This window comes from Delphinapterus leucas, chromosome 19, assembly GCF_059928025.1.
Source record: "Delphinapterus leucas isolate spDelLeu-1000000601 "Yukka" chromosome 19, BTC_Dleu_Yukka2, whole genome shotgun sequence".
Classification (NCBI taxonomy): domain Eukaryota; kingdom Metazoa; phylum Chordata; class Mammalia; order Artiodactyla; family Monodontidae; genus Delphinapterus; species Delphinapterus leucas.
The window spans coordinates 8,325,249-8,339,072 of NC_143147.1; the positions used below are offsets into that span (position 1 = coordinate 8,325,249).

Consider the following 13,824-nt stretch of genomic DNA (forward strand, 5'->3'; position numbering starts at 1 on the left):
ACTTAAGGCAAAGAGAGGGAGTGAAAACACAAATCAGCTGAATAACTATCCTTGTCAAGAGGCAGGATGCAAGTGTGAGTCTAAGTTACTGCTTTGTGAGACCGGGAATCCTCTTATCTCGACTAATAGTCATTTGCTTTGCAACAAAAGAATTTCATTTGCTGAAGCCTAACAAATCCCATCACTCTACACTGTATGCCTCACAGAGATGTATATATACTCATTGCTTGTTGCAAATGCTTCAGTCCGATCAAGGGCAATCCTATCAAGTGGCTAAAGTAAAATGAAGACAGTAGGAAAATATTTACTTTTCCTTCTCTCTTCTAAAGTCTGCTCTGCAAACACTTATGCACTGGAATCAAGTATCAAATTTCGTGGTTTTAAAACAGCTCTAAATAACTAAAAATCTGCATTCTCTTATAAGCAGTTTAATTAGGTTTTTCAAAATTAGAGTTACTTTACTTTGAATTTTCATGTTCTCTTTAGTCTGACTAATGCCATTCAAGTACTCTTGCCATTAGATACAACTTAAAACAGTAATCACAGTACTTAAATCCACCTGATCAGTTTGGAAATGATTTGTGTCTTCTACGTTATTTCCTATAGACAGGGCCCAGCACGTACAGCTCAGAGGCTGGAATGCTCTAACAGAGTGTGAAAGGAAATGCAGACTTTACCTCAGAGAAATAAAAGAGGGCTGACTCACAGAAGAGAATGTCAGCCAGGTAAACAGTTCCACTGGTCAGCACTTCAATCTGGTATTTACAGAAATGGTGACTTCGCAGAAACTCACTAAAGTGCCTGCACGTGGACGAAAAGGTAAAGTTTGAGGGACCGACCAAGGAAAGGGCTCATCTGGGAAGAACACACTCTTTCCCCACTGTGCTACTGCATCTTAACGGCCTAGGTCAACGTGACCTCCCTTCCCACGGCGCCTTCCTGATTCCTCTCCCTGTAAGTAATCTCTCCCACCTTGTAATGACGTGCAGCTCTCCTCTGATAGCTAACTCACGCTACCTTGTATTACAGTAAGCAAAGAACATGCCCTATTTCTCTTATTAGGCTGTAATTTCCTTCAAAGCAGGCACTACATCCAAACTGTGCATAGCACCCTTTTCATAAATGTTAAATGAAAGAATGAATATGGAGATTTTTTTTTGAGGGCATGCAGCAATAATTAATCTAAGAAAACTTTGGAGGCAGTTTCAACAAATCTATGTGGATTTAGTAATATGGCATCCATTAAGCTTAAAGCATGCACTAACAAATCAGGATATCCACCTGAAGACATGCATTGTTTAAATGGATAAACCAATTACTATATCACATTACAGTCACAATCACCCCTAAGGACTTTGGAATTAAAAATAAATTCTTTTAACTTAGGAAATACTAACATTAAAAATAAAAATCTGTTTTATTTTTAATAGAACTCACGTAATTTATATTTAAAAGAAACCATTACCCAAGATAGTCTTAGGAAATGTCTATAAGATCCTGTAAACATTCAAAATATTTAAATCCTCAAAGATAGTTTGGTTTTAGTTATTCCTGAGGCTGAACCCGAACTACCCAGAATGCACAACATGGAAATATGAAATCGACGTACTCGTGCTCCATTGCACTGAAGACTATGGACTGTGCTGAGACAAAACAGTTGGGATCCACCTGCCCATCTTCTCCACAAATCTTTGCTGTAAAAGAAATGGTAAATAATTTTTCTCTAAGTCCAAACTATACACATTTGTAAATCAAAGTAGGAAGTACCTGTAAAGGCGTAAAGATGAGCAGGTTTTAAATGGAATTAAGAGAAAATACAGGTGAACAGCTGATTTTGAGGTAGGGAAGGTCTTTCTAAGCATAAATGCAAAAGCACAAATCAAGAGTCAACAATATAAAATTAACTTCTATACCTTAAAACACCCCCAAAACAAAATAAAAGGGTAAACTGGGGGAAAAAATTTGCAGCATATATGACAGTTTATGAATGACAGATTATTTTCATTCATGTATCAAGAGCTCTTACAAACTAACAAGAAAGTCTTGAAAGAAAAATGGACACGAAGAAAAATTCACTAAAGAACAAATATAAAATGGCCAATATAAAAAGATATGCGTGCTCACTAGTAACCAAGTAAATATAATTATAGATTAGAAGGAGGAGGCACACCACCTTCTGTCTAGTAGCTTGGCACAAAATTGTTTTAACAATCCATAAGCTTAATTGTCTAATGATACATATGCTTGGGCAAGGGCATGGGAAAACTGACACTTGTGTTAGTGGGCATATAAATGGGTGTATCTTTTTATGGGGGGCAATCTGGCAGTTTCTAGCATAAGCTTTAAAAATGAACATACCCTTGCAATCAGCAATTCTATCTCTAGGGTTGTAACCTAAGGAACTACGGATTTGTGAAAGAATTATCTGTTTATCAAAATGTTATTTGGTAGAAATTTTAAAACATAAAATGGGCTAAAATTAGGAACTGCCTAGATAAACTGCAACAAATCAATAAGCTGTTTACTAGCTAGCTCTTAAACATGGCTGGAAAAACCCCACCATGATGGCTGGTTTCACTTCAAGTTCAGGACCTTAGTGGGACCTTCATGAAACCCAAGGATCGTGCTACAGTTACCTGGTCCATTACAGCACACCTCCTCTCTCTGTAGACGTCTTAGCGCCTCTTTCTCTACCCTCTTTGCTGATGACTTGGAAAACAAGCAATCAGAAAACAAATTCCATCCACTCCCACCACCTCTACCAACTTGCCCGCATCACTGACTCTGCAATCTCTCCTGCTACTACAGATGAACTGTCCTCGCTCCTATCTGGAAAACTCTAGGAGTACCGGGTCCCATCCTCTCTTACCTCCTCAAGGCACCTCTTCTACAGCAACTGCCCCCTCTCCCTACTGTATCAACTTCCTCCTACTGCCTCATTCTCACCAGCTATGAACTGTTTGTATGTTATACATATATATGTGTTTGTATACTGTCATACACCTTACATGCTGTGACACGTCACCTTAAAAACAAAACCCCAAACCACTGTCCCTTGACTAACACCCCCTGCCAGCTCACCTTTGAGTAAAATGCCTCGAACAGTTGCCATACTTGCTGTCTCCGCTCCTCCTATTTGCTTTTAAGATGCCTCCAGTTAAGTTTTGTCCCTAATGGTCCACTGTAATTAAGATGCCCACCACTGCCAAGTCCATCCCATTCCTGGTATTCACCTTACTTAACCTATCAGCGCAAATTGCCATCTTTGATCACTCCCTTCCTCCCAGAATGAGTTTTTCACTTGGCTTCCAGAAAAAACTACTCTCTTGATACACAGCTGATGCAGGAAGGCCTCCACTACTGGCTGTTTCTTCCAGATGTTAGACCTGCCACAGCACCCAGTCCTCAGACCTCGCGTCCTCACTCACCACACTCCTCCCAGGGATGTTACTCAGTTTCATGGCTCTAAACCCAACCATAGGCTGATCACTTCCAAACATACATCTCCAACCTGGACCTCTCTCACGAGCTCCTAACGTTAACATCCAACTGCCTACTTGGTGCTCAGCATTTGGATGTCTGAAACCCAAACTCCCGATGTTCTCTGTCAGCCATTACTCCTGCATCTTCTTCACCTTACAAATACTCCCCCAGGTATGCAGGTTTTAAAAAAATGAAGTCAGGGCTTCCCTGGTGGGGCAGTGGTTGAGAATCCACCTGCCAATGCAGGGGACACAGGTTAGAGCCCTGGTCCGGGAAGATCCCAAATGCCACGGAGCAACTAAGCCTGTGCGCCACAACTACTGAGCCTGCGCTCTAGAGCCCATGCTCTACAAGAGAAGCCACCACAGTGAGAAGCCCACGCACCACAACCAAGAGTAGCCCCTGCTAGACGCAACTAGAGAGCTGGCGCGCAGCAACGAAGACCCAACGCAGCAATCAACCAATCAATCAATAAAAATAAAACTATAAAACTTCTAAAAAATATATTGTTAAAAAAAAATGAAGTCATGCTTGATTCCTTTTTTCCTCTCACACCACTCCCTTCCAAACCATCAGCACGTTCTGTCAACTGTACCTCCACAATATTTTAAAAATTCCACCACTTCAAGGATTTGTGGAAGATGGAACAAGCAGTGGAAGCACAGTTTTGAGGTCAATCTAATTCCCCACATAAAAACAAACAAATTAAATAGCAATACCCAAAACCCAGAGATAACATCTACAACAAAACCAGGCAGGTAGGATACACAATAAAAGCTTAAGTGGAGGCTTCTTCAAACTATAACCTACTTGAAGTACAGCTATATTAAAATATTCCAGCTTGAAGAGGAGACAAATAATTAGGGCAGGGTTCAAAAGAATGAGGCCCAAAGAGGAAAAGTGAGTGGTCTAAAGACACAGAGGTAATTAACATTTTAAAATGCACAGTAATACACACTGGAATGGAAACTTCTTGATCATTAAATGTTATCAACTTGATCCTTCAGATTTTTCCCCTCATGGGATTACATCGTTAATTTGATAAAGTTTAAGGAAAGGAAAATTAGAACTGCAGTGACACTTCATTTTAAAATTTCTGACTCAAAACTCTCTCCTTTTCCCACCTACCCCAGACAGTTTAGTTACCAATTGGTACAAACACCCAGTGGAATTACTAGCCAACCAATTCCTCAAATAGTCAAATGCTAATCTGTTCGGACACCTAACAATTATTATTAGGCACAATTGGTCTAGGAAAGTCTAAAAGATGGTAGCAACAAATTTTCAGATAGAAATAGAGGAACTACATAGAAAAACCAAAATCCCAAGACAACATCTGCAACAAAACTGGGTGAAAACTCCAAAATACAAGCAGACGGGGACAGCCACCAACAGCCACAAGACCCATGTGTCACAGGCGTCTGCAGAGGAAGAAAAAGGAAACAATGGGGGCAGCACCCGGCAGCCTGCGGCAGACAGCAGGTGTGCCCTGGAAGTATGCGGCCAGTTCAAGAGGCTCAGCTGAGACCGGGAGGGGCTCTGCTGTCCCCAATAACGAGGAGAGACCGAAAGAGCCCCAGGCTGGGTCGACTCTGCTAGGAGCAGAATAATAGGCTTTCGTTCAGAAATCAAAAACACTTAATTTTTGTATTAAAAACTCAAAACTTAGTGCTAGGATTTGATGAGAGTATAATAAATATCTGTTGAATGAATAAATCAACCACTTGTATCTGTGGTTACAGGTGTACCTGAAGTCCTTCTGACACAACAGTCAAAGCTTTCAAACATTTTTATTATGACCTACAGAAAAATCTATTTATGTGACTCAGTATATATATGTACATATGATGGAAACAATGTTCTGAAGTGGTGTGTATTTGCCCTTATTACTGTGAAGCACTTTGATTTTTCCAGTCTAGTCTTTTTTGGCAGGGGGGTGAGGACCTATGAGGAGACTGGTCCTAATCCAGAGTTTGAAAAACACTGCCGAATAGCATACTAGTTACCATGTAGGGGTCTGGTTTCAAGTCCTAACTGCCGTGTCTGAGCTGTCACCTTGGGCAAATTACTTACCTTCTCTGTGCTTCCTCACTTATAAAATAATAACTGTATTTATGCTGCAAAGTTCTTTAGAAGATTGAATGAGTTTGTCAATGGGAAATGCTTAGAATATTGTCTGGAACACAGCAAGTACTCAGTAAACATGTGCTACTATTATTCAAGTCAAAAATCTCATAATTTGGGTCCAACAAGTAAGAGGGAAACTTTTGAAGTGAGCTACAATCAGATATAATAAAGTAGCCTGAAAACAGACAAGGAAAGTATATGTTGAATTACATGTTCATGAAAAATTCTCTTAATAATAACCAAATTTTTTTTTTTTTGGGTGCCATAGCTTCAAGCACTGCTTACCTACGATGTCATTTCTCATTGCTTCTGTAATTGGTATTGGTTTAGCAGCATCTGGAGATATATATTTGGTAAAAGTATTTACTGCATCTTGTTCTATACCTGCAAGGTAAGAAGGGGACAACTTCAAAAATCAAAAAGCAACTTGGACCAGTAACGGACCATATTCATGAATAGCAAGGTTTGTTTGCCGTGCGCCCAGGCACACACACACAAACATATCTTTTATTACAAATAAATATCTTTGTAAATATACTTAGGACAAAACAGCCTCCATGGTAACGTTGCTTCTGCACTGCTTGGTTCTTGGAGCAGAGGAGATACATGTGACCGCGCGGCCCTCCTCGCCTCAGCTCACAAGCTGATGAGTAACCGCAATCACTGTACACGTCCTCTTTCCATCTCTCCTCTCCAAAGTCCTGACCTGAAGGACTTACATAGCGGGAGCTCAAAGATCATTTTTAAATCTACATTTTACATATTCTACCAAATTTCATATTCATGAACACATTCATTTGACCTTCAACAACCCTGGAACGTTAAAACAGTGAATCTCAAATTTCCTAGTCTTGGGACTTTGAAATCTTAAAAATTACTGAGGACCCTAAAGAGCTTTTGTTTATGTGAGTTTTATCTATAGATAGTAAGGTATTAAAAATTAAAATGAGAAAAAATTATTGTTTAAATTAACAATATTAAATCTGTTAAAAGTTAACATAAATACTATTTTTTACAGAAAATAACTGTTTCCCAAACTGAAAAAAATTAATGAGAAGAGGGCATCAATTTACATTTTTGCATCTCTATTCCTCTTGATAACAAACTGTTAGATTCTCAAATCTGCTTTGGCATTCAATCTGTTGTGCATCTTTGTTTTAGTTGAAATATACTGTGCTCTCATGATATGAGAAGAAATGTATGTATGTGTGTGTGTGTATATATATAGTATGTATGTGTGTATATATATAGTATGTATGTATGTATGTGTGTGTATATATATAGTATGTATATGTGTATATATAGTATGTATGTGTGTGTAGTATGTGTGTGTATATAGTATGTATGTGTGTATACATATAGTATGTATGTGTGTATATATATAGTATGCATATGTGTGTATATAGTATGTGTATGTCTGTGTATATATATAGTATGTCTGTGTATATATATATAGTATGTGTCTATATATAGTATGTATGTGTATATATATATAGTATGTGTGTGTATATATAGTATGTGTGTATGTGTGTATATATATATAGTATGTGTGTGTATATATATGTGTGTGTATATATAGTATGTGTGTATACATATAGTATGTGTGTATATATATAGTATATATGTATGTATATAGTATGTATGTGTGTGTATATATATAGTATGTATATGTGTGTATATAGTATGTATGTGTGTCTGTGTATATATATAGTATGTGTGTATATATAGTATGTGTGTATATATATAGTATGTATGTGTGTATATATAGTATGTGTGTGTCTGTATATATAGTATGTATGTATGTGTGTGTATATATATAGTATGTGTGTCTATATAGTATATGTGTGTATATAGTATGTGTGTATATATATAGTATGTATGTATGTATACAGTATGTATGTGTGTGTATATATAGTATGCATTGTGTGTATATATACAGTATGTGTATGTGTGTGCATATATATATAGTATGTGTGTGTGCATATATATAGTATGTGTGTATATATATAGTATGTATGTGTGTGTATATATATAGTATGTGTGTAAGAGTATATATATATAGTATGTGTGTATATAGTACGTATCTATATAGTATGTGTGTATGTGTGTATATATATAGTGTGTGTATATAGTATGTGTGTATATATATATAGTATGTATGTGTATATATAGTATGTACGTGTGTATATAGTATGTATGTGTATATAGTATGTATGTGTGTATATATAGTATGTATGTGTGTATATATAGTGTCTGTGTATATATATATAGTATGTGTGTGTATGTGCGTGTATATATATAGTATGTGTGTATATATATAGTATGTATGTGTTTTATATATATATATAGTATGTGTGTGTATAGTATGTATGTGTGTATGTGTGTATATATATATAGTATGTATGTATGTGTGTATATAGTATGTATGTGTGTATATATATAGTATGTATGTGTATATATAGTATGTATGTGTGTATATAGTATGTGTGTGTGTATATATAGTATGTGTGTATATATAGTGCGTATGTGTGTATATATATAGTATGTGTGTGTATATATATAGTATGTATGTGTGTATGTGTGTGTATATATATAGTATGTGTGTATATATAGTATGTGTGTATATAGTATGTATGTGTGTATATATAGTATGTATGTATGTATATAGTATGTATGTGTGTATATACATAGTATGTGTGTGTATATATAGGATGTGTGTGTGTATATATATACAGTATGTGTGTGTGTATATACAGTATGTGTGTGTGTATGTATATATATAGTATGTATGTGTGTGTGTATATATATAGTATGTGTGAGTATATATATATAGTATGTGTATATAGTATGTTTGTGTATATATATAGTATGTATGTGTGTGTATATATATAGTATGTGTGTGTGTATATATAGTGTGAGTGTATATATATAGTATGTATGTGTGTATATATATAGTATGTGTGTATATATAGTGTGTATGTGTGTATATAGTATGTATGTGTATGTATGTGTGTGTATATATATATAGTATGTATGTGTGTGTACATGTGTGTATATGTATGTATAGTCTTTGTCCTGGTTCCTGGCACAGAGCTCCTAAAACCCTTGCAATTTCCTGAGTGGCAGGGGCCAGAGGAGCATCTTTTGTTATTTATAATAAGCCTCTGATTTCAACCAGGGGAAAAGTTTATGGTAATGAGGTGACTCTTGCAGAGTGGGGCTGGTTGCCAAAGAAGCAACCACGGAACTTCAGCCCCACTCCCCAACCTCTGGGGAGGGTGGAGGGGTTAGGGACCATCAAGCTAATCACCAATGGCCTGTGATTTACTCAACTGGGCCCACGTGACAGAACCATAAAACCCCTAAATGAAGTGGTTCAGAGAGCTTCTGGGTTGGCAAATGTATCCATGTCCCGGAAGGGTGATGCACCCCAACCCCACAGACAGAAGCTCCTGCACTTGGGACCCTTCTGGACCTTGACTTATGTACCCCTTCATGTGGCGGTTCATTTCTATCCTTTACGATATCCTTTATAATAGACTAATAAACATAAAGTGTTTCCCTGAGTTCTCTGAGCTGTTGTCGCAAATTATTGAAAGAGGAAGGGGTACTGGGAACCCCTGATTTATAGCTGGTTGGCCAGAAGTACAGGTGACAACTTGGGACCTGTGACTGGCATCTGAAGTGGGGGGACAGTCTTCTGGACTGAGCCCTTAACCTGGGGGCGTCTGCAATAACTCCGGGTAGTGTCAGAATGAATTAAACTATAGGGTACCCAGTTACTGTCCACAGAGAATTAGAGACTTGCTTAATGTGGGAAACCCACATATTTGGTGTCAGAAGTGTTATGAATAAAGAAATGGTTTTCTTTTATTTATATCAAGAATAGCTGGCCTCAGAGATGTGTAATTGGGAAAAGGAGTATTTTAATAGCTTTCTGAGATAACTGTGGATATATTCTTCTTTGATACTATACCAAAACTTGAAAAGTGGTAGTTTCTTAAAGGTTAACTAGAAGGTGGAATCTGAAACCATGTAATGAACTTGTTGTATTCTGTTACATTAATATCTATTGGTCTATCTCCCATGTTTAAAGAGTCTTTTACTCATGATTGATTTTATAACATCATATATTTTCAAATATTGTAGAAAATACTGGTTTGCTGACTTATGAAGATCTTACAAATGTTGATGCACTGCATCATACGGTATAAAAAAAAATCACATCATTAATATCACAATGATCTTATCAGAACACTCTATAAAGCTGTTAGAGCACACGGTGGTGAATAGAAGTTTTCCAAATTCTAAGTTTCACTTGTAAACTTAAATTTTACCACTGGGCAACAAATACTCTCAGCTGTTTTCCACGAAATGACACCGCATTTTATGGGGCCAGAATTACACTGATGCCAAAACTAGACAAAAGCAGTATAAGAAGACTACAGACCAATATCCATCTAAACGGATGCAAAAATGCTCAACAAAATATTAGAATATCAAGTCCAGCAACATATAAAAAGACTAATACACCATAACCAAATGAGGCTTATCCTGGGAATGCAAGCTTATTCAATATTAAAAAAAAAAAGAAATCAATGTAATCCATCATATTAACAGACCAGAGAAGGAAAACCACATTGTCATATCAAATGACACAGGAAAAACATTTGACAAAATTCAACACCATTCATGATTCAAACAGCAACAACTCTCAGTAAACTATTAAGAGAAGGGAACTTCAACCTGATAAAGGGTATTTACAAAAACCCACAGCTAACCTCACACTTTATGGTGAAAGACTGAATACTTTCTAAGATCACGAACAAGACAAGAAACTCAAGCAACCTACACAAAAGCTCCTAGAAATAACAAGTGAGTGATAAGGCCACAGAATAGAAGGTCAACATATAAAAGTCAATCATATTGATATTTCTGTGTACTAGCAATGAAAAACACTAGAAACAAAAAATTTTTAATCATACTATTCACAATAGCACCAAATAACAAAACACATTAAGGATCTGTATGCTGAAAACTATACAATGTGGAGGAAAGAAATCAAAGACCCAAGTAAATGAAGACACACATCATATCTGTGGATTTTACGGCTCAATACAGTTAAGACATAAATTCTCCCCAAACTGACCTATAGGCTGAACGCGACTCCAATAAAAATCCCAGCACGGTTTCTTGTAGATATTGACAAGATTATTCTAAAATTTATATCGGGGGCAGGGGGGGGACTTAGAATAGAAAAAACAATTTTGAAAAAGAACAAACTTGGAGGACTCAAACTATCCAATCTTAAGACTCACTACAAAGCTATAAAAATCAAGACAGTGTGGTACAGGTAAAGGAACAGACATATACACCAATGGAACAGAACAGAGAGTCCAGAAATAGACCTACACAAATATGGCCACGGTACAAAGGCAATTCAATGGCATAAGAGTAGTCTTTAACTAATAATGTATGGAATGATCCATATGTGAAAAGAAAAAAAAACAACACTTGACCTAAGGGCTTCCTTGGTGGCACAGTGGTTGAGAGTCCGCCTGCCGATGCAGGGGACACAGGTTCGTGCCCCGGCCTGGGAAGATCCCACATGTCGCGGAGCGGCTGGGCCCGTGAGCCATGGCCGCTGAGCCTGTGCGTCCGAAGCCTGTGCTCCGCAACGGGAGAGGCCACAACAGTGAGAAGCCCGTGTGCCGCAAAAAAAAAACAAAAACTTGACCTAACCACCACAGCTTATATCTCACAGGAGAAAATCTTCATGACCTTTGATTAGGCAAAGAGCTCTTATGTATGACTCCAAAAGCACAATCCATAAAGGAAAAAAGTTGATAAATTGGACTTAATCAAAAAAGTCCTTTTGGTCTCTGAAAGATACTGTTAAGAGAATGAAAAGTCAAGGCTATAAACTGGGAGAAAACATTTGCAAGTCACAGAGCCAATAAAAGTCTTATAACCAGATCATATAAAGAACCTCAAAATTCAACAATAAAATATTGGGAAAGACTGGAACAATTTACCAAAGATACAGACGGCAAATATGCACATGAAAAAACATTCAACATCCTCAGACATTAGGGAAATGCAAAGTAAAACCACAATGAGATACCACCACACATCTATCAGAATGGCTAAAAAACCCCTCAAATAAACAAAAAGTTGATTACATCAAGCGCTGGCAAGGAAATAAAGCAACTAGAACTCTCATATATTGCTGCTGGGAATGCAAAATGGTGCAGCCACTCTACAAAACAGTCTGGCAGTTTCTCATATAATTAGACACACATTTAACACATAAATCCACTACTAGGTATTTCTCCAGAGAAATAAAAACTTTTGTCCACACAAAAACCTGTACAGAAATGTTTAAAGCAGCTTTATTCATAATCAAAAGCTGGAAACAATCCAAACGTGGTTCAGCAGGTGGATGGATAGAACATCCATCCAGCGGAACTTAGCTATAGAAAGCAATGACAGAAACAACATGGGTAAACTTCAAAGCCATTATGCTAAGTGAAAGACGCCAGTCTCAAAGCCTACATACTATATAAATTCACTTATATGGCACTCCAGAAAAGGCAAAAAAAAAAAAAAAAGAGACAAATAGATCAGTGGTTGTCAACTGCTGGGATAGAGGGTTTAACTACAAAGGCGACAGAACTGTTCTTCATCTTGATTGTGATGTGTGGAGTTAAAGAAACCTCAGCTAAAGTTGGAGTGGGGACAGGCCTATAGGGTGAGCTCTCACACCCCGCGAGGCATCCTCATTACCCCAAACAGGAAGAGACCAGCACCTATGTCTCAACGCGAAGGTGTTGTCTATTCTATCATCCAGCAGGAAGAAGAAAACTTTTCTCTGCCCCAGGGCAGCCTAGCCAATCAGACACTGTAGCAGCCCAACCAATGAGAAGGCTCCACACTTTGGACCCCCCAGCTTCCTCTGATGGTCTCCGATTACTACCGGCGCCCTAGCCTTTCCATATAAAAAAAAGCAAGCTCCCCTTCTCTGGATTTGCCTATGGTCCACCACAATTCGCATATCTCAAACTGCAATTCTTCTGGCTATTTCCAAGTAAACTTGCTTCTGCTGGTAAAATGACTGGCTATTATATTATTAAAGTTAACAGATGACAGTTACAGGAATCTATGCATGTGTTAAAACTCAAATACACATCAAAAGGTGTCAAATTCACTGCATGCAAAATATTTAAATAACAAAAAGATGAAAAACTAGTACTCTTTTAATTACTCCACTGCTATTGAAATAAATTAACACCAAAACAAAGACAGTTTCCAAAAACAATAAAGTGTATTACAATCAAAGAAACAGACTTTGGACTTTCATTTCCAGAAACAGGCCTCACTAGATGTTCAAAGAAACACTTCCTAATACTGAATTCTCCCAAAATGCTTTTGAAAACTACATCAGAGGTTGTGGGAAATAGTGAGAAACAGAAACAAGTACAAGCAGGCTCCTTATATGAAAGCTTTGGGACCACTAATATTTTAGCATTCGGAATTTGAGGTTTTTACAGAGGTAACGCACTGTGTTTATATATACCATTTAAAAAAAAATTTTAAGTCTTTATTGAATTTGTTACAATAGTGCTTCCAAAGTTGTAACCACTGGACTCCCAGGGAAGTCCCTATATATACCGTTTTAATACCCCAGCAGCATGTGAGACGATCGCATTCATGACTCTGCAATAAGCTCACATCCCTTCAGGTCAAGTTTTGTTCATTTAAAAAACAACTTGTGATAGGCAAAGCTTTCTGGATTTCTGGACTGCAGACAAGGAATTGTGGACCTGTAGGAGTCAGTACAAATCAAGATGGGCAAAAGTACAAGAGAGAGGGCATTCACCTGAGAAAAACCACCAACTCCAAGAGACTTGAGGCTTGCACTTTCAAGGGCAGCTGCCCAGGGCCCAAACAGGGTAGATTAGACCAAAACCAGGCAGAAGGCCTTAAGAGTTTAAGGCCTGGAAAACCCAAGACAAAAATTCAGTTTTAAGTGATAATGGGATAGTAATGAAGCTGGCCCCAGAAGTATGGCAAAAGCAAATGCAGGGGCTTCCCTGGTGGCGCAGTAGTTAAGAATCCACCTGCCAGTGCAGGGACACGGGTTCGAGCCCTGGTCCAGGAAGATCCCACATGCCGCGGAGCAACTAAGACCGCATGCCACAACTACTGAGCCTG

At 37.7% G+C, this 13,824-nt stretch overlaps 1 protein-coding gene across 11 annotated transcripts in view; it reads right to left on the minus strand.

Moving 5' to 3' along the window:
- The window catches only part of AKAP10 (A-kinase anchoring protein 10), a 67,450-nt gene that overhangs the window by 35,418 nt on the left and 18,208 nt on the right, over positions 1-13,824 (minus strand). For 10 of the 11 annotated variants that reach the window (XR_002642906.3, XR_016388833.1, XR_016388834.1 and 7 more), the window contains 3 exons: positions 5,896-5,994; positions 1,610-1,694; positions 678-801 (listed from right to left, as the gene is read on the minus strand). Coding sequence is in view for 7 of the 11 variants with exons in the window: in XM_022560993.3 (XP_022416701.1) it covers positions 678-801; positions 1,610-1,694; positions 5,896-5,994 (308 nt within the window). In the remaining 4 variants the exon portion in view is untranslated. The remainder of the gene's footprint in view (positions 1-677; positions 802-1,609; positions 1,695-5,895; positions 5,995-13,824) is intronic. The other variant, XM_022560994.3, reaches the window with a different exon arrangement.